At 40.7% G+C, this 21990-nt stretch overlaps 2 protein-coding genes across 2 annotated transcripts; both read left to right on the top strand.

Annotated features, from left to right (window-relative positions):
- The first annotated feature begins 389 nt into the window (after window positions 1–389).
- amd1 (adenosylmethionine decarboxylase 1) lies at window positions 390–11953 on the top strand. The gene is made up of 9 exons (XM_056363379.1): window positions 390–683; window positions 5474–5560; window positions 6520–6646; window positions 6766–6868; window positions 7504–7546; window positions 7983–8127; window positions 8223–8315; window positions 8421–8576; window positions 8696–11953. The coding sequence occupies exons 1-9, from the start codon at window positions 571–573 to the stop codon at window positions 8837–8839; spliced, it is 1011 nt and encodes a 336-aa protein (XP_056219354.1). The 5' UTR covers window positions 390–570; the 3' UTR covers window positions 8840–11953.
- Window positions 11954–13772: 1819 nt separating this feature from the next.
- rpf2 (ribosome production factor 2 homolog) lies at window positions 13773–19564 on the top strand. The gene is made up of 10 exons (XM_056363584.1): window positions 13773–13930; window positions 14267–14399; window positions 15629–15666; window positions 16271–16310; window positions 16406–16487; window positions 16642–16718; window positions 17429–17528; window positions 17614–17716; window positions 17852–17996; window positions 18997–19564. Exons 1-10 carry the CDS (start codon window positions 13908–13910, stop codon window positions 19180–19182), a joined length of 927 nt encoding a protein of 308 aa, XP_056219559.1. The 5' UTR covers window positions 13773–13907; the 3' UTR covers window positions 19183–19564.
- Window positions 19565–21990: the final 2426 nt, after the last annotated feature.

Below are 21990 nucleotides of genomic sequence, written 5' to 3'. Positions count from 1 at the left end.
AAACATATGTCACAGAAGACAGAAATTTGCCTTAAGCATATTAGGCCTCTAAATTGCAATACCTATGGGACAAATGTGTAACATTGTCTCATATATTCAAAAAGGGACTTAGATTAAAACAAAGCTATTGTGATATTATTACATTATCCTTCTAAAATGTAGTTTGAGCAACTGTATTTCTAATATTTTGTACGCTACGTGTAGGCTGTAAAAAGGCATGTGAGAAAACCCCCTGTTTTGCGATGATTGACAGGTGCCTGGACCAATCGGATGTCACAAGACTGAGTCTGGTAAACGGATTGGCTGAACGCAAAAGTGACGTAGCTGGCTGGCGCACATAAAACCACCGCGCCACCTCCATTCAGTGGTCTACACAGTATGGCCGGCGATATTAGCTAGCACTCGCTAACGGTATTCTCTGTAAAAGGGAAGACGGTAACTCAAGAAAATCAACACCTGAATTACTTAAAGGACTGTACCTCAATAAATTATAACTGATCGAGGAAGGATTAATTAAGCTGTAAACGTTACAACCGACGTTTGATATTTTTGTTGGGTGTCTGTTGTCTCATGATGGAAGATAACACTGCACATTTCTTCGAGGGGACCGAGAAGCTGTTGGAGGTGTGGTTCTCTCGGCAGGATGAGACCAAAGGAACCGGGGACCTCCGTACCATCCCAAGGTTTGTGTCACTTGAATGTCTCCGCTGCCCTGTCAGTTCTCGGGCAGCATATTGAAACGTCGGCCACAGGCATGGCTTCCGTCTCTCTCTGTTCATTCGTGACATTTAACCAGCTAAATGCGGTAAAATATTCTTCTCTAGAGGCAGTTTATTCTCTATAATCGCCAGTTCATCCTTAGTTAGTTAACTAGCTAGCTATAAAGGGGCTCATATTCTGACACCAGAGCACATTACTGGTAAGCTAGCTAACGCCGTCACTCGAAAATGGCCACCTCCCCCTTTAACAGTGCCACTTCCAAGCTGAGTCATTCATTCTTCACCCAGGAATTTTGTGGCAGTTTAACATTTCTGTACATTAACGTGAACTCTCGCTCTCTCTGTTGTAGTGAGCTCCAAGCCCGGCGGGTTTTTAAAGCTTTTAAATCCCGTCTTGACAGCAAGTTGGCAAAACAAATTTACAGCTAGCTAACTGTAGCTAGTTCCTGGGAGAAAATGTTGAAATATTCAGCTGTCTCATGCTGTTTCTCTCGCTCGTGTTACGACTCACAGGCCCTGTTGTTTCTTTTTCTTTTGTATTGATCTTATCTTTTTATTAGTGTAATGTCAGTAAACTTTGATGCCCACATTAGGCGGGCTTGATCTTTTTTTTTTTTTTTTTTTTCACCCCTATCGGTGCGCACACGTTTTATTACCCCCGCATTGGTTCGTCGGTAGATTAAATTACACCAGTGTAATAAACTATACTACTCAATATGACTCACACAGTCAGACGGCGGTTGATAAAACCGTGTTGTGTGTTTTTGTTTAGCTGTAAATGGGGGAGTTTTTTTTTTTTTTTTCTGCGTCATTCAACAACGAGGGGGCCTCATTGAAGATGTCAAGCATGTGGTCGCCCGCCGTCACCGCGTGCTATCTCGGCTGCTGCAACACGGACACACACACACACACACACACACACACACATCCAGGACACTGATCGCTGGTCAATCAGATTGAATTTGTTTTGCATCTCAGAGAGGGGGGGGGTGCTTGTGGCTGTGGTGGCTGGGAAGAGTGGATCTCAAACACTCCTGTGTGAATTTACATGACTAATGTGAGAGACCAGTATATTCTGGGATGGGATGCTATGGCTCGTGGAGAGGTGCTCCTTTTATTTTTTATGTTTAGACTTCACTCACTCACTCACATGGCAGTCCCTAGGGTTGCTTCTGCGACTAAATTTGCCTATAGTCCTTGTTCCGGTCACGTTTCCATCCATGCAGGCGCTCCCCTCCCAGCTCCTCTGATTGGTCAGAGGGTCTCCCTACTCTGATTTGCTGTGAAGAGATGGGCATTCAAAGAAAAGGGATATGTCAGGGTAATGGGACGGTTGCAGAAATGGATGTGAATGGTCAAAAAGGGCTGTTGACCTTTGCCCCTGTTCAATGCCAGAAAATCAATTTGTCACTGTGCCTTAAGGGAGCTGGTACCATGTAGAACAAAGTTGAATTAATGGATTAAACTGGTGTAGTTGAGCCGTGTCACTCTCTGGTGCTGGATAAAAGATAATTTGAGGTAGTTTAATGAGGGCTGGTATTTATTCTTTAGTGTGACACTTGAGCAACTGAGGTGTGGCAATAGTTTCAACAGAAGAATGATTTACAGTGACATCAGCTGGTTAGAAATGATCACCGTCCCGTGCCGCCTGCCACTTTGTTCTTTCACCTGTTATTGCAGCAGTGCATTACTAAGTGATAACCTGTGGCGAGTTTTCAAGGCCGAATCGGCCGGTGCTGTGAGTGACTTTCCCCCGTCATTAACCAGATCACTGAGGTCAGTTTAAGAAAGATGGGTGAAATAGGTTTGGCGTTAATGTACGGCCGTAGGGCAGATTAACGGCTCAGAGTGACACTGTAGGTGAATCAGGCTCGCTGGATGTCAGCCAATGTCCAAATAAGTCCACAAGGGCATCTGATTCACAAATGTGGAGCTCACTCACATTACCCTCCGCTGTTCCTGCCTCAGGACTGGACGGCAGCTCAGACTGTCAAACAACTAGTCCTGAGGGCCAATCTGTTACACATCTACACGCTTCAACATGTGGTTTTCCTTTCCCACATGGCTTGGCAGCTAAAAAAGAAAAAAAAAGTTTTGCAGTTGTTATTACTATTTGTCAGTTAATCAGTGTTATCATTTGTTTTTGTTTTTTTTTGTCACTACTCCCCTTTTTTTTTTTTAGTTTTTTTTTTTTTTTTTAGATCTGTGTCACCTCGGTTAACCACAGATCTCTGTTGTAGTAATTAGCAGCCAGATCTGGGCCCTTTCCTGGAGACTGTGCTTTCTTTGAGGAAAATCTTATCTTGCTGAGTGACCAGAAATAGCCTCTGGTGTGCGTTTCACACTGAAACAGGACCTGACCCAGGTCTCAAGTAACGCTGTCCCTCTGGTATGAACCTGGCATGTTGCAACACCTCAGGTCATTGTTTGTTTTTTGTCTCTTATTTTAAAGTTAATCATAAAATTCTAGTTGGATAAGTCATATCTGATGTGCCTTACCCTGTTTATATAAAGCGGCAGGACCTTTGTTTTTCAGTTCAGATGAAATGCTTGACCAAGGTAAGAATTAAATTCTACCATGGTTTAAAAGTATAAACACATTCTGACGCTTGGAATCTATAACTCTTATCAGTCTGGCACAGGCTTTTGATTATTTGTACTTGGCCTGTTGTAAGAATGAAAAGCAAAGAGGAAACAGAAGATAAAACTGTCTAAACTCACTATCAACAACCGTTCTTGCATGTAGTTGTAAATAGCAGTGTGTTAAGACAACTGCTCAATAATAAACCATGATACTGTCCTAATGACACATCTTAATTGCGGCACAGAATATAAGTCTTGATGACTGGGGCTGTGTGTTGAATGTTGAACCTAGTCTCTTCAGATTTTACAACATTTCAGAAATTCCAAAGATACTAATGAACTTTTCTGATTCCTCAGTCTGATGGTCCAGGTTAAGAAGTACAATGGTTTACGACTATAACGTCAGCTTGTTGGCTCTGGGCCTGCAGCCGACATGATCATATTAGGCCTTTCTTTATGGACGGCAAATTTAATTTGGCGAACCACAACCTACAAGCAGCGCAGACCGTGGTCTCTATGTCGACAGTGTGAGGGTTTATTTAAGAAATGTTGTAGCTCAGAAACACTCAAAGGTCGGGTGATTTAATGTGTGTGTGCTTTACCAGGCCAAGGCCAAAATGAACTAACCAGAAGCTAGTCAGTATTCATGGCAGATGTCGTCTGACACTCGGCTCAGCAACTCAGGAGAATGGTGATCTATTGTTCAGTCAGTGTTTGCTATTCTTTAAAAAAAAAAAAAAAAAACCTGCTTTGTTTCCACATGAATTACTGAGTCTTTCATCCCCAACTGTCAGCCGATGTGCTTCCCTCTAATGTTGGACAAGTTGTGTGTAAAGGCTGCAGAGTGTTTTCTGTCAATGATTGTGAGGGAAACATGTGGCACGATTTTTTTTATTGTTTTTTTTTCCACAGTTAATCAACAACCAGTACTTGTGATAAAACGTGTCCTTTTCATCGGTGCTTCTCATCTTTTAAGATGGTATTTGTGTTAATCTTAATGATTTTTGTCCCCTCTGAGCCACGTGTAGTGACCCCCCTGCAGAGTTTTTGTTAGGTTGCTATGGGGACGGAGCAGGGCTGGCATGCAACATGGGTCCCAGGCCAGACTTGAACCAAGGAGTGTTGGTTACTTGCAGTTTGTATCCTAGGCCGCCTGGTTACCCACAGGCACCAGAATCTTAAAGAGCATCTATAGTTTGGTCTTTTCTCAGCCGGACGCATGTTAGAGATATGATGTTTGCTCGAGCCGTAATCTACAGTTTCAAACTAACTTTTTTTTTTTTTTTTGTGACATTCAGCATGTATTTATGTGCACATTAAAAGACATTTAGTGAATGATTTACTGTTGACACCTGCAGTTACTGCCGGTTCAAGGATCAGAGACGTTCTCTCTCTGTTTGATCATGCAGCCCCCGTCTGTCTGTCGAGATAAACTATGCAACGCTGGCTGCTGGTAAATTCCCTATTGAACGTTGCGCTCCTCGTGCTCGCTCTGTGCCGGGCCAGGCTGTGCTGTGCTTCCTACTACTGGACACATGAGCTCAGGCTGGCACTTCCGAGGTTGTAACGAGAGTGTGACGCAGCTGCATTTGCACTGCAGCTGTCTTTGAGTGGTGGTGGTGGAGGTGGTGGTGGTGGTGGAGGGAGGGCAGAGATGGCGGCGGTGGCGGCAGCAGCAGCAGGTGCTTTCTTGTTGTCGGGGAGAGAGAGCTGGCTGTGTAGTCTGCCCCAGACTATGATTTTCAGTCTGGGCCCAATATTCAAACAACACAAAGCTTTTCCTGCACACAGCAAGAGCCTGATTCCTGTCAGCCTGAACCCTTCCTTTACTCCTGCATCACAACATAAGGGTCTATTCTAAATCCGTTTGAGATTTAGTGATTTGAGGTTATTGATTTTTCTTTTGTTACCTTTTTTTTTTTTTTTTTTAGCAGCATAATATTCCTGAAACTGAATCCCTCCCTCTCTGTTATGAGTTCCTCTGCAGGGCATTACTGCAGAAGAATGTGTGCTTAACTTATTAATAGAAAACAAGTCAAAACAAAAACAGAGCTGCCCACTTTCTACTGCTTTGTTTTTTTTTTTCTTCTTTCCTGTCGCAACAAGCTAACCAGACCATTGACAAATAAATGAATGCCAAAATACTAATGGTGTTCTGTTTTCTTTTTTAGGTTTGAGTGGGACAAACTTTTGGAGAATGTGCATTGTTTGATCATAAGTGTGACAAAGACTGACAAGCAGGAAGCTTATATACTCAGGTGAGTGACCGGTCTTTACTTACATGATGTCTCCTCTGTTTCCCTACTGATTAGGAGGCAGACAGGATTAGACAGCGGTCACCTGTAAGCCGCTTGTCATTTATACTGCAGTCACTGTCTCAGGTGATGACCCTAGAGACCTATAGGCACATACATTATACATGTGTTATATCCAAAGGGGATGCAACAAGTGTAGAAGAAGAAAACCCTGCTTCAATAATACGTAAAAGGGCCGAGTATAAACCTGGAGTCTGCTATGAGACCACAGTTATCAACAACTGAGAACTTTGTCACGCAACCAGGAAGTGATTTCACTTTTTGTTATCAAAGTCAAAACATTGTTATTTATCATTAATTTCCTCCCTCTCCTGGAGTCTAATACAGACTTGGTAGGAACAAAACAAATATGAATTACGAATGAATAAATACATTATTTTATAATTTCTTAAAACCAACTTTTGCGTCAGATGAATTGGGATTTTACACCTTCAGGCAAATTTCAGTTTGGCTCCTCTTCCTTTTTTTTTTTTCTCCATATTTCCAAGTGATAGATTCCTTCCCTGGTAATTACATCTGACTCACAAGAAGTTCAACGGGGGCGTAAATGTTTGGAGTGTGTGTCGTAAGAGGGAATTTACTCCTTAATCTTGGAAATGTTGGCGCAGTGTTTGTTTCACAAATTCACCCACACAGGAACAAATGTTGCCTGTTAAGCTCCAAATACTGTCCCCTGCCCCCGGGCTTAGATTAAAGCTGTTGTTAGCTCCGTGACACACGCTGTCCGTCTGATCTTTACATGTATATTTCGAAGGTTGGAACAGGACACAGGTTGACGGAGAATCACCTTTTAATCCTCCCTTGTGTAATAAATTACAGTGGCACATAGATACAATTCCACTACCGAAGCTTAACGCACTTCTTGTTGTTTTCTTGTTTGTTTTTTTTTTTCCCCTCCACAGTGAGAGTAGCATGTTTGTCTCCAAGAGACGTTTCATTTTGAAGACATGCGGAACCACCCTCTTGCTGCAAGCACTGGTGCCTCTGCTGGAACTCGCCAGGGAGTACTGCGGCTTTGATGCCATCGAGGTAGGAACGCCTGCAGTATTTACATATGTAAACACTGAAATTCAAAACATCATCATTTGTGCTGGTCTTACGACGCCTGCGGCTGAAGCGCCGATCTGACCCCGGTTTTTCTTTTTCAGAACTTCTTCTACTCCCGCAAGAATTTTATGAAGCCGACCCATCAAGAGTTCCCTCATCGAAACTTCCAGGAGGAAGTGGACTTTCTCAGCGAGATTTTCCCAAGTATGTCACACACCTGTTTTTACATCATTGTTGTTTCCCCCCTCTTAAAAAAAACCACACAGACAGAGAATATCTGCAGCTCTTCAAAAGCCATAAAAAGCATTGATTGGTTTCCTCAAAAAGGTTTTAGAAGTTTTAAAAAATAATATTTTTTGTTGAATATTTAAGGCAGTGAAAGTGGTAAAATGTTTTTTGTCAATTTAGCAAAAACTTATTGGAAACTTCCCAAAACTATTGTTCCTCAATTAACTGGATATATATTTTAATTGTTTAATCCATACATCCATTCATTTCCTGCTCCTTATTGGGCCCAGGTCAATTTGAATGATTTAATAAACTTTATTCTAAGGATTTATTGTTGATTGTAGTACTAACAACATTCTCAGTAAATTCATGCACCTTGTAGATAATTCTGAAATTTTAGATATAATTAAAAAGGTCTTAAATTAAACGGAGAAATGATGCAGTGCCTCGTTTTATTTGCTCTCTAGCACATCTGTTGTTGTGTCTGTGACGGCTGAAGAAATCACCCTGACCTTTTAGAAAGTCATCAGACGATTCAATTTCATATTTGAGATGTTTTTCTAACTATAATTTCGACTGAAACAATCCTCTTTTCTTTTTGCTTCCTCCAGATGGTGCAGCCTACTGTATGGGGCGTTTGAACTCTGACTGCTGGTAAGCATTGTGCAGTTTCCTGTAATGGTTGACAATTTATATTCTTTATTTGGATCCCCATTATCTTCCACCACAGCGTTTGCTAATCTTAGAGTATTTAGCTTCTGATTTGTTTCAAATGTGTTGGTAGTGAGTTAATTTGATTTTATCTGACCTGTGCCGTTGGGTGATTGTGTGTTTGACCTGTTTCATCCTTTTTTAAAATATCTTTCTCTTTGAATGAGCAACATATGAAAAGGCAGCGAGTTTCCAGCTGACAGTCTTCTGTGTTGTTGTAGCAGCGTTTCAGCCTCAGCAGGATGTTGCTGCATGACATTTAGATTCTCAGCACAGATAATTATAAGTTTGCTCGGAGCCTCTTCTGCAGTATGGGTGTTATTAACCCAGTGTATCCTCTGTGTTTGATAAACAACCATTCACTGTGCGTCACCCGCAGGTACCTGTTTACCTTGGACTTACCAGAGTACTGGGAAAACAAGCATGCAGATCAGACACTGGAAGTTCTGATGAGCGACCTTGATCCAGCCATTATGGACCAGTTCTATATGAAAGATGGTGTTTCTGCAAGTGATGTCACTCGTGTGAGTAGATCTCACCATCGACACGTGTGTTTATTCGGCGGCGGCTGCTGGTGAGTTGATGCTGACGGTTTCTTCTCCTTCTCGTCCCGTTACAGATGAGTGGAATTCGTGACCTGATACCAGGTTCTGTGATCGATGCCACAATGTTCAACCCTTGTGGATATTCAATGAATGGAATGAAGACTGACGTGAGTGTCTCTTCGTTGTTCTCTCGTTTCCACGTCGAGCCAGGTTCTTGAACGTGTCGTTAACGTGGCTCTGCTGCTTGTTGTTGTTGTCGTCCTCCTCTGCAGGGAACTTACTGGACCATCCACATCACCCCTGAGCCGGAGTTCTCCTACGTCAGCTTCGAAACCAACCTCTCCCAGACGTCGTACGATGATCTGGTTAGGAAGGTGGTGGAGGTGTTCAAGCCAGGAAAATTTGTGACTACCCTTTTTGTCAATCAGGTATGAATAAATCACAACCTTGTTTTGTTTTTGTTTTTGTTTTTTTTTCTACTTCCTGTGATTTTAATGAGAAGTGTCGGTGAGTAAATCCTCCTCCTTCCTTCTGTGTGCCCCTGCAGAGCTCCAAATGTCGCAGTGTCTTTTCTTCTGCCCAGAAACTCGAGGGCTACAAGCGTCTCGACCGCCAGTTGGCTCAGTTCAACGACTACAATTTTGTCTTCACAAGTTACGCCAAGAATCGCCAGCAGAACCAGCAGAGCTGAGGGTTGAGGATGAAGAAGAGGCGTAAAAAGAAAGGCGGCCGCCCGGGGCTCACCCCCTGTATCCGGCTTTACCCCCCAGTAGAGAGCTTCTCGTCCTCCCCCTCCCCTTCCTCCTCCTCCTCCTCCTCCCTCCCTCCTCCTTCTGCTGCTGCTGCCGCGGTTCAGGACCTCCCGGTGCTGACGCGGTCGCGAGCCCTAGCTTAACCTCCAGTTTGAGTTGTTTGCATTGTACCTGTGACTTAGATCTCTTGCATGAAAGCTCTTTTCTCTGTTTCGATATTCTAGCTCACTCTTGCTGTGATCTTGAAGTGCATGTAGAGGAATTAAACACGCTCCGTTTGAGGCTGTCCACCTGTGCCCAGTACAACGGTCCCTTCCTGCAGGTCTCCCCCCTCATCCCCCACAGACAAGGCTTCCGCCCGCACTAGGCCAGGGCCCTGACATGCTCAGATCCGTCTGCCTCTTTATGAGCTCCACCCAGTTCGTCTGTTTTTCTTTTTTTTTTTTTTTTCTTCTTAAATTTCAAATTCAACCCGGACGCGTCGCTTTCCAACGTGACAATTGGTATCAATGAATCACTACCAATTATTGAGTGCACTTTAAAAACCTGTTTACTCATGGTACAAAGATGAGGCCAACCTATTGTCTCCAGTCGTATTGAATGTATAAATCGTGGTAAGCTTTTGGCCGTTCTTATCGTCGTTGAATATATTTGAGTTTCTTTGAAAACAAATCGCCATACTAACTGTTTAATGTCACACTATTGGATAAAGGGTTTGCAGCATTAGACGGTGTGGTCTTTGGTTGCTGTGAACTGCACTAGAGATTGCACTAAGATTTCTGCTTTGCTGGGCTTTACTTAAATTGAATCCCGACTCCATTCATTCATTCATTCATTCATTCATTCATTCGTGTTCCTCCACCTGGACAATCATATAGTCCTTGTGTTTACTCAAACACATGAGCCTAGAACATGTGTGTGTGTGTTTGTGTGTGTGTGCACATGTATGAATCATTTAAGACATTCAGTATGTGCACTTTGTTGCGCCCAGGCTTCTTTGTTTTACAGTGTGCTGTATCTAGAAAAAGCTTCTGGGTCCCAGTCATAATCAGCACTCGTGATTTTCCACATTCACTTGAATTGGTTAAATGGAAAATGTTCAAACTGAATGTAGCGCAGCTGGTGTGAAGTGGCCTGTCCACCCGTCTTTCGAATGTACACGTCTCTAGAGAAAAGCCTGGACCAGGTTTGAGCTGAATGTACGACTCCAGGAGAGCGCTCCCTCCCTCCCTCCTCCCTCCCCCTCCCTCCTCCCCCCCTCGCCACACACACACACACACACACACACACACAGAGCGCTCACAATGCCCTCTGCTGACCAGCCATTGTCCAGCGCCCAGCAGGTCTCCCCCCTGCCAGAGTCAGACTGTCAGCTGGCCCCAGAACCGTGACATAACGGGAGTCGGCCCTCCTGGCTGCGCCCGCGCCCCGTTCTGAATGGGAAATAATGAATCAGACCCTTTTTGCTAAGTTGCCCAGCAAAGCATTTTTCTTTTTCCCACATAATATCCATCCTCTCTCTGTCTCTTTCCGCCCCATACAGAAATCTGTAAACGCACAATAGAGGCGCACCAGTCTGAGCATGCCAGGGTGATCCCGGATCATTCCACATGTAACTGCTGCATAAACTGCCATTTTATTAAATTTATTGTGTCCAGACATTTTTTGCAGTGAATTGGTCGAAAATGTGACTCCCTAGCAGTTTTTTTTTTTTTTTCTTCTTTCTTTTTCTTTTTGTTTGGATCAGTGCCCTTTGTTCACCGAGGGGGAAAATCCTGTGACACTATGGTGCATGTGACTACTAGTGCCGTGTTGCTTGACAGTGTAGTGTAGCGCCGTCTCTTCCTCCTTTTTTCGTCAGTAGGTCTGTGTGCTTCACCTTCCTCTCGTTTTTTTAACCAGCTGAAAGCAGAGCTGGAACTGCCGCATCCTGATGTGTTTTTGGGTAGGCGGGGACTCATCTTTTTCCTCAAGGGGTCAGGTTAACTTGTAATTAATCTTATTTCAAGTTGTTCAAGTGCTGAAAGCAGGTTCGGTTTCTTATTTACTACTTCATGTCAAACATCCACGGTTTGTCTTCTCGGCCTGCCGTTCGGTTGAGTGGTGTTCACGGTGCTTCTCCTGCCAGAGAATGCAGTTTTGAATTTTGAACTGGAGACGACATGGCGGGAGTCCTAACCTGCTTTCAGCCCTGCAGTGCAGTTTGCTCTGTTCTTAGAAATACCTGTGTTGATTGCATCAACACCTCCGACAGTGCACCGATCACCTGAAGCACTTGGCGCGCCGGTTGCAACAGTTCATGTAAGAACTGGCACTTGGAATAGTTTCCCTCTAGTTTGTCTCTCACGGCTTTTTGGAGTGGTTTCATTCTTTTCCTGAGGACCAATCTCTGCTCTTACATGAACGACTCGACTTCCTGTCAGATGACTTGGGTGATCTGCCACAACTGTGGTGTTTTTTTTTTTTTTTTTTGTTTTGATTTTTTGAAGAATTTGAACTAGCACTGTTCAAATACTGAAGCAGTTTAACGCTAACTGTTCTTGGATTAAGTACATTTTAGCCTTGTTGGTGTGGATCATTGCAACTTTGTTTTATTTTTATACTATGAACTCAAAATGCATTTTTGCAGTTAAACAGTAATAGAATTTTATACAAAAAATATTTTGTATTTTTGCTGCGGACCAATCTTTTTTCTTTTTTTTTTCTTTCCCCTTTTTTTTGTCTTTTTTGTTTTGTTGTGAAACAAGTGTTCAGGCTAGTTTGTTATGAAGTTAAGGGATGACCTTTTCAAAGTTGACTAAATCATGTAGTTTCTTTTTTTTTTCTTTTATTCTTTCACTCTCCTTTCCTTTTATGAATCTTGTGAGAGGAAGGGAAAGTGGAAGCTTCCCCCGGGTGAGAGAGGGTGCAGTTGCAGGATGTATCAGGATGTACTGAAGGAGAAACCTTGCTGTTCTAATTCTTTCTTTTGCTGTTCTTTGGATGGTCAAGATGTGCTACATATATCTGTGCTCCGAGCTTGATGCTTAAATAAAGATACTTATCTGTGCAAATGCTGTGTTTCTTTATTTGAAGCCTTTTTTTCAGAACCTTTTGGAGCAAAGATTGATATTAATATTATTTTTATTGACTTTTGTAAGAAAATACAAAAGCACAAAACAGACAGGTGAACCGAGGATGAGCCAATAAGTAAAAGAGACTGAATCAGTCAATTCAATATAAAGTCTAAATAATTTAAATAAGACATGATGACTCTTGTATTCCACTCTTCGACATATAATGAGCCATGTGGCTGTAAGATGAACCCATGTGATCAGACAATGAGAGAGAGACAGATGAAAGAAGACCAATCAGATCCCAAGACTTCCTGACTCTCAGTCCCTAACCTTAGCTTCAAAATCAGAGGATCCCACAATGCAACTGGATAACATCTGTCATTAGACCTTCCCTGCCATGATCAGTGTGACTTGGCCTTTTGTCCGATGACTAACGAGCTCTCGAAGTATAAAAGTTCTAACGACAAGTATAAAAAGTGAAAGTACTTGTTCTGCCCTATTATTGAGATATATACATAAAACTAAGTGTAACTATATCTGCTTTATAAACAGACAGGAACTTTAATCCAGTGATTTAGCCAACCTCAAGTGTGAATCTCCATGGTTTAGATTTGGCCAGGATAGTGACTCATACAGGTGTATTTATCCTAAATGATTGGTCAGTCAAAATGAAACTAAAAAACACAAAAATGCTGTTTCCATCTTCTCAGAGAGGAAGATTTTTCTGCTCGATCACAAGAAACTGAGAAAAAGCCTCCCACTGTTTTCTCAAGGTTTTAAAAATAAACAGTCAGTCTATGAATAAATATTAATCTGCAGATTTATCCACAATGAAAACAATTGCTGCTTACGCATGAATGCATCATCTGATATGTGATATAACAACCACAGGGGCCGTTTTTCTGCATATGCTTTTACATTTCTCAGTATCCAGCAGAGTGACCCCTGTCACTTCATTTCCATGGGTTAGAACAGTCTACTAGGTGTATTCATCAGGCTGCTTTCAAAGAAATCCACACAGTGTCAGAGGGTCATTTTTTAAAACAATTTATTAAACAACACTCTTCATCCTGCCACACAGTGAGTCAGTGTCGGTGATAGAAATTTAGGGTTCAAAACTGCCTGTAAGTTTTGTTGTACTGTTGGCAGGAGAATATAAACAGGTAGGGATAGTCTTATCTCTAAGATTCAGTTCAATTCAACTTTATTTATATAGCACGAAATCATAACTAACATTATCTAAATGTTATCATTTATGTTTATTATTTATGACAATATTATAGAGACAAACCAACAGTATTGATTCAGATAAGCAATAAAAATAGTAGAAACTTGTAAAGCCTTAAATATCTTTCCTTTAATATCTTTGTTTTGTGTTTGGTTTTGTCCTTTTGTCCTTCTGAAATACTTTTTTTTTTTTTTACTATTTTATTTTCATTGTTTCATCATACTTATTTATATGTTGCATTTATTTCCTTTAATAGTATTCCTTTTATTTGTATTGTTCATATTTTACTATGCATCTTATTGCAGAAGTTATTGTTGATTCATCGACTTTAAATGCTTAATTGTTTTAATACGATAAAATGGAAAATGTTTTGTACAATAAAGCATTTGAAAATAATAATTAAAAAAAAAGGCTCTGCGAGGGTCAGTCTAGTTTTCTGGGTTTGGTCTGTAGCGCCCCTAGTGGACGGTCTGAGGATCCGGCTGCAATACGTACAGTCACGCCCACTTCGTGTTACGTCATACCGCTGCGCCTCCCGGTCCGGTGTGAAATGCGTTAGCTGCTTCACTAGATGGCGGCACTCGACTCGGAGCAGGATATCAACTACCGGAAAAGACCAAAGAAGAAGAAAAACCACCAATGTTGTCTTCCGCTGCTTCACTTCACGTGGGGGAACAGCACGAGCGTTTGATCCTCTGTCAGGACGAAGAATAAAGACACAAAATGACACAGTTAGACGGTATAGTGTAAGTTTACAGTTTACTGTCTCGGTCCTCTCCGCAATTAGCTTGATCGGTGTTAGCCTAGCATGCAGCTAGTGGTAGTAGTAGTCTAACATCAGCTTCGTGTATAGACAGACATGCTTTTACATTAGCAGTGTGCCATCTGTGTTAGGAAGAAGAATAAAGACATAAAATGACACAGTTAAACGGTGTAGTGTATGTTTACAGTTTACTGTCTCGGTCCTCTCCACGGTTAGCTTGTTCGGTGTTAGCCTAGCATGCAGCGAGTAGTAGTAGTGGTCCAACATTAACTTTATTAGCATTAGCAGTGTGTCATCTCTTGTCTGTGTGAATCCTCAGAAAACCCAAGTCGAAGCGCTCCAAGCGGTTCTTGGAGAGCAGGGCGCCGAAGCTGACGGAGGATGTGAAGACTGCCATGATCATGAAAGGAGGGAACACCAGTCAGACCATCACCCAGGCCCTCAAGGACCTAGTAAGTGACCACTCAGTGAGGAAGACCACCAACACATGAGCTGCTGTGAAGGTTTAATAACTCTCAATAAACCACCTCTTGTATATTTCTTTTCGACAGGAGGTGGAGTTCAAAGAGCCAATCAGTGTATAAATCTGATATGAAACGACCAATATACAAAGTTAATGTGGTGAAATTTAGAGGCAGATTATAACAAGACACTGTCAGTCTTTTAATTCAGTGGATTTACACATGTGGTGTATCAAATGTTCATCCATGTAACAGCAGTTTCTCACCTGGGGGGCTCTTATACAAAATCTCTGAATTGCTAAAACACTAAAGACTATTCTTTGAACCCAACACTCAGTGGTCTGAACACATTTATTGAATCTATCACTCTTTTGGCAGAAGCATAAACAATTTTCCCCTCATTAGACACAAGTTTCAGGTCTCATTTGCGCACACGGTGGATTGTGATGCACTCCCGATTAAAAATTATAAACAACAGGCAGCAGCAGATAAACACAATTACAGAACAGATGTCATAGTTTAAACACAAGAACTCAAAAGTGTTTACACTTTCTGCCAATGATGTGATGAAACTGAGTGCACAGGTTGATGAAGGTTGGAGTTTGAAAGAAACAATGGTGGAAAATAATCTGAGAGTTAGAGGAGGAAGAGCCAGAGCAAGAACAGTAATTTCAGATTAAATTCAAGTAACTGTAATACTGAAGTTTTACTGTGAAACTGTGAATATATGTTTTTAAAAACATAAAATGCATTTTCTCTATTATAAAGAGTAAATATTTCTGGAACTTCGAGCTTTGAACACAGTTACTTTCATTTTTCTATGTAGTGTGTAACAAACGCTCAGTGGTGTTTTATTTTGATTTGGGTGATGATTGATTTTGAAGAGTCAGAGGTTTGGTGAATGTAGTTTGACAACTGAGTCTTGTGTTTACAGTCTAAAGAAACGTATTTTACAGCAGTTGTGAAATACTGGATTTTTACTGTTGAGTCTTGATGTTTCGATGGAGGGATTTCTGCCTTTTAAAAGGAAGTCTGGAGCCTGGACAGTATTTTCAATATAAGAGGAGAGTGTTTTCTCACATAAATCATCAGACTGAATCAGTGGATTTCAACCTGTCTATTAAACCTATGCTGTGTTTGTGATTGAGCCTGAATGAACAATCATGACTCTGTGGTTCAATTGTGAATTCACATAATACAAATAATGTGTTTTCCTGCAGTATTCCCTGAAGAAACCCAATGCTGTGCTGTACAAGAAGTAAGTGATTTACAAATATATTGAACGTCACTTTAAGTTCTTTTGGACAAAACAGTGTCAATTCATCACGTAGCTTTGCACTTTCCTGTTTCAAATAAGTAAAGTGCAAATAAAATCACAGCATTAGGTTCTTTTAAAAATGATTAAGTGTTTATTTTATAAGTGTGTTACAAATGACTGATGTGATTGTTGACGGGACATTTGTCTTGTATCATCATGCAACAAATGGTTTAATGTAACTAAAGTCAGCATTTTATTTTGACAGTCCTAATGCAAGTGGATGTTAATGTATTTGTTCACCAACAATATTTCCACTGAGTCTCAGAGGGAGATATCAACAGAGAATCGACAGTATTTTATTTTGACGTCCCATTTACAAAACATTTAATTGGTTTGTGGATAGAATAATTTATAAGGTGCAGAACAATGGGAATATTAACGAAATGAAAAGCATGTGTTATAACCCACTGTCCCAAATAATCCAGCAGAATCTATACTGAATTGATCTTGGCCAATAGTTATCAATTCAAAGTTAAATAAAAACTGTAGAAGTGTTAAGTGAAAAGTTCATCTGTGGTTGGTAAAATCTGTGTTTCTGTTTCAGGAAGAACATAACTCGGCCATTTGAGGACTCAACATCGCTGGTATGTGTGTAGGAAACAGATGTTTCATTAGAATTGAATGTTTGTACCTGTTCACCAGGTGTATCACTGATCATGGTGTCAACTCTTTATCTCAGGAGTTTTTCTCCAAGAAGACGGACTGTTCTCTGTTTCTGTTTGGCTCTCACAACAAGAAACGGCCCAACAACCTCATATTTGGTAAATTCTCTCTCACTCAGTTTTTATTTATTTTATTTTATAGAAACTTTTTATAAAAAATTTTACGTTATTTTACAGAAGAATGCTTGACACAGAAATAGATTAAATAACAATAGAAATACTAAAATAAATGTTTCCTGTGGTTTATTTGCAGGTCGTCTGTTTGACTTCCACGTGCTCGATATGATTGAACTTGGGATCGAGAAGTTTGTCTCTCTGAGTGACATCAAGGTAACGGCTGTGGTTGTGCTAAATTTAAACACATTCTTTAACCGATCATTAAAGTAACATTAACGATCAATCAATCAATTAGTTATTTTAAAAAATAACACCGTATGTGTTTTTAGTCCTCCACGCCGGCGACAGTCAGAGCCGGAGGCCATATTGTTATCGGGTCGCCCGTCCGTAGGTCCGTTTCTTGTGGACGTGATATTTCAGGAAACACCTCGACAGAACTTCTTGAAATTTGGCACAAACTTTCGCTTGGACTAGAGGAGGAACTGATTAGATTTTGGTGGCTAAAGGTGAAAGATCACAGTGACCGACGCAGTATCTCCTGAGCGCCTTGCGGTTAATTAGATTGTCTGTGTGATTAACAAAAGTAAACACAGTATTCTACAACACGTCATGTCAGCTGTCTGGCGTATCATTTGGTTATTTCTGACGTCTCTTACAAAGATACATCATGGCATTTTTTTAAGTGACAAAAAAAAAAACATAACAGGCTGAACTGTTCATTGCCACCATGTGTTGCTATGACAACCGAACCAGCCTTACGAAGGAAGGCCACAGTGACCCCTCGTCAGACAGAATTATAAAAGTGACTTCATTCATTTGACAAAGCAGAAAAAAACATCAGTTACTTCCACAGTTTCTTTGAACCATATACTTTCTACCCTGTTTTCCACTGACATCAACTGGGTTTGTCTTTTCTGTTGCAGACCAGTAAGTGTCCCGAGGGGACGAAGCCCATGCTTGTGTTTGCAGGAGAGGCTTTTGATATAGACAATGAGCACAAGCGTCTGAAGAGTCTTCTCACAGGTAAACACTCGTGATTAAAGGTGTTGGAGGTGAAACTGATGTGATTGGTCTGCTCATGTTGACCCCTGTTTGATTCTCTGTTCAGACTTCTTCAGGGGTCCCACTGTGTCTGCAGTGCGTCTGGCAGGTTTAGAGCATGTGCTGCACTTCACTGCCCTGGACGGGAAAATATTCCTGCGCAGCTACAGGTACTGAAACTGAAATCTCTTGGTGTAAAATGAACTCGTCGCTCAGAAACTCACATTTGAATCCTTTGTAGAAATGGGTTTGAAGAACAAATAGAAGCTTGTTTATAGAGACATTGATGTAACGTGTAACTGCAGGTCTCTGTTGAAGAAGTCCGGCTGCCGGACGCCGCGGATAGAGCTGGAGGAGATCGGGCCGTCGTTTGACTTTGTCCTAAGAAGAACACACCTGGCTTCAGATGACTTGTACAAGTTGGCCCACAGACAGCCCAAGGCCCTGAAGGTAAAAATCATCTGGATAAAATAAAACTCATGAAATAAACAGGAGTTTTGTCACATTTCAGGTTAATGGAGAACAAAAAAAACAAAGTATTGGAGAGTTGAAAAATGCAACGGCTGCTTTTCTGTTCTTAGATCAGGACTGTCAGTGGATTGAAAAGATCAGGTTTCTCCTCAAGGGGGCGCCAGATGAAAGGCCATGGTGTTGCTTGAATTTAAAAAAGTTTAACCTCTGTGCAGTTACCATGGTAACTGTGGTTCAAGCGACATACTAACATGAGCATTAAAACCCTTTAAACTCCACTGACCTTCCATTGAGCCAGTCAATACAAACTCCTGCTGTGCAGCCAAATATTACTGAACCCACAGAATAAGAATCATAATGGTGATAATAAACAGTTAATAAAGGAGTTAGAAATGTAGCTCGGTCCTCGCTCATTAAGTGCTTTGTATAAAAGGAGGACGACCTTAAAATCAATTCTTCATTTAAAAGGAGGCGAGTGAAGACTTGTTCAGGTTCACAGCTGAGCTGCAGAGTTTTGAATTAAAGAAGAAGGTTATTTTAACTTCTAGAGGAGTTTAAATCTACCAAATACTGAACTTTTAGCAAATGATCTAAAGTTATGCTCAACGCGTCTGGAACATTTCTGCCTGATGGAGTTGTGCAGCCATAAAATCCTGGAACCGTGGCTTTGAGCGGTTTGACGTAAATGTCGTCTTGTTTCATTGGAAAGATGAGACAGGCCGATATAAGATACTGTCTGTGTGGAAAATGATTAACATCCGTTATAGCTACTGAAAGCTACGACTGTCACACAGATAGATTGAAAATTAAATCCAACAGCACAAGAAAAAGCCACAAACCTGAAGATGTAACATCTGATTTCACAGAAACTTCAACAACTGAGAGGTTGAGGAGGATGCTGGGTGTCAGAGGTCTGTTAGTTTCCTTGCCAGTGTTCAACAGACATGTTTGTTAATGCCCATGTTTTACACCTTTTCAGGCCAAGAAGAAGAAGAACATTTCCCACGATGCCTTTGGTACCAAGTTAGGCCGGGTGCATATGCAGAAGCAGGATCTGTCCAAGCTGCAGACACGCAAGATGAAAGGCCTGAGGAAGAGGAAGGGGGAGGTGGTCGCCGAAGAGCAGGATGGACAGACATCCAAAGTGGCCAAAGTGGACAGCTGATGTCTGAGAGAGACAGCTGGACTCATTCACCACCTGTGCGTGTCCATCCCTTTGTTTCTGAGACTGACCATGTGCTGATCATTACCAGCTTTTTACTGTTGGAGCGACCCGGCGTGATAGTGGCCACCAGGTCAGGATCCAGATCTATTACTTCTTTTCTTTCGTTTCAGCCGTGTGTTTTTCCACGTGTTACATTCAGATGCTTCTTCGTCTCGAGCGTTGTAAACGTGTCAGCTCTCGGCTTGTCTGGTAAACACAGTCAGTGTTGTCTATGTACTGAATTATCAACAGATTTCTTCGTTAATTTGAAGTGTGTAAGAAAAACAAAGAGATATTTTACTGGCAGCACTCGCTTTAAAGGAAATAAAACCTTCTAATCTTCCTGTTTTATCATTTGAAGTTTTTATAAATTTATTAAAATACACACAAACAGACATTATCATCTTTGGTTATGAGATATTCAAAAGTCTGTGATAAACTTTTTTTTCTTTTCCCAATGTTTATGTCCGTCCAGCATAAATAATTGGTCAGTAAACGCATCATGTGGAGCTTAGAAGGAGTAAAATAAAACCTGTGTATTATCTTATACTGAATACATTTCAATACATTTCCCCCTCAGCCTCCTTTAATATATTTCTCAGTATTGGACATTATTTTTAACCATTCCTCGTCTCCAAGATCACACATCACAGATTACAGATGTCTTTTTGTAAAACCACCAAGGTGCACCACACATCCTGTGAACCTCTCTCCAGACCGCTCTAGAAAGAGCCAATACTGGGTTTGAAGAGAAATCATGTCTATTAGTGGTTGACATTTTCTTTTATATTGATCCTTGGTCCCTTCTTGTCCCACAGGAAGTCCTTGATAATTCTATTAAATTGCTTAAACGACTGTGTTGGTTTACTAACAGGCAACATTATGACTGTCTGAGCTTTCTGGACTGTTTTTACAGCGTTCATTTTTAAAACTGTGTTCACTGTTTTGACTTCACGACCATTTTCTTCATAATGTCACATTATTTGTCTACATTGTTTGTCTTTTGTTAATTGCTACCAGTTTAACCGGTCTCCCTCTCTCTCTGGCTAATTTTTTAATAACAGTAATTAATACAAGATTCATTGTTTTCCATTAGTAATTATTGATTTAATGTTTCTGGTATTAACACTAACTATGTGGTTATTTTGACTGAATGCACAGGGAGCACATCAGATTAGAGAGCAGTGATTTTTAAATTTATTTATGTGAGCCATTTTAGCCTTTTAGGGATTTGGGATCAGTAGAAAGAGGCTTTGTTCATTATTTTAGAGGCTTAACATTAATGCTCCTTTCCTGAACTCTGGGGAAATCCATATTTGTTTCTTTTAAATGATAAAATATTATACGGACAAAATGTTAAAAAAAAAAGTTTAAATGCAGGTATTAAACCTTTAAGTACAGACAGAAATACAGATAGTGACAAGTTAAAGGAAAAACCTGTAAAATGAGAAACAGGAAGACAACGCCTCCATCCACAGGTGACAAGGGTTCACTGATGAATCAGATGCTGTGGCCTTCACTGTCACCTGATCTCAACACCTGTAGGAGGTTTTGGAGTGACGGCGCTCTCCACCACCACCACCACCATCATCATCATCATCATCATCATCATCATCCCTCCAGCAGGTTTTCCAGAGACTTGGAGAATCGACGCCAAGGAGCACTGAAGCTGTTGTGATGGTACGTGGTGAAACAACAACTTACTCAGACACTGTATGTTGGTTTTTCCTTCAATTTATCGCCTCTCTGTAGTTTGATTTGACACTGTGCAGAAAATCATTCAGTGTTTTCTAAAATGCTGAATCTCAAAACACTAAGACCACAAGAGTTTGAGAGCTGAACACACGTTAACAGATTATTACCTACAGGATTATACCACTCTGTATAGCACAACATTGGTCAACACAATCAGCATTAATACTAATGACGGTTGGAAATATATGGTGCCGAAAAACAAATAATAATATTGAGGACATTAAAACTACACTTTTGCCCCTGTGGTTCATAATTAGTCAAGAATAACTCTTGAAAGTAATAAATCCAATATATGAGCAATAATGGCCACTCCTGTTTAAGATAATTTACCAAACTATTAAAAATCATATCTGTATCATCATAGCTTGTTTCGCTAACTGCAACATTTAGCCACTATTTGTCTTCAAAGTATTTTTTTTTTTTAACATACTTAATTGTCAGTTAATGTCAATCAAACATACATTTCTTGTTATTTAAATATTTTGACACAAACTAACCCTAACCCAACCCACAACACATGATCCGTCTGATGTTTCACTGACATCAATAATTAGACAACTAGCTTTGATTAATCTGAAGAGGGCCTGTCGTTCTTCCAGCTTCTTTTTGTTATTATTGATTTTGTAAGTTACCTTTTCCATATTATATATATATCTTACTGTTTCTAACCATTTTCTTTAACTGGGGAGGTTCCAACTTTTTCCAGCACTTTATTTGCTAAAGAGCTTAATGATCCAAAATAGATATTCTTCCTTTTGCAGACTTTTTGGACGTGTTCCTAAAAGAATATTTTATTTTTCTAGATCCCCCACTTTCCCGAACTTCTGTTCTATAGTGTGTAAAATATCTGACCAGTTCGTTTGGATTATTTTTACATGTATAAAACATATGTCCATAATTTCCCCGCATTCTCTCCAACAGCTTGAGTTCTTCTTTGATTTAATCATAATTTGTATGTCTTGCCCACTAACCTATGGAAGTGATTATATTAAATAAAGTGGGAGTATAATATTA

Source organism: Seriola aureovittata, chromosome 19 (genome assembly GCF_021018895.1).
Source record: "Seriola aureovittata isolate HTS-2021-v1 ecotype China chromosome 19, ASM2101889v1, whole genome shotgun sequence".
NCBI classification, from domain to species: Eukaryota; Metazoa; Chordata; class Actinopteri; order Carangiformes; family Carangidae; genus Seriola; species Seriola aureovittata.
The sequence above is the reverse complement of the archived record's forward strand: the minus strand, read 5'-3'. Positions and strand labels throughout refer to the sequence as shown.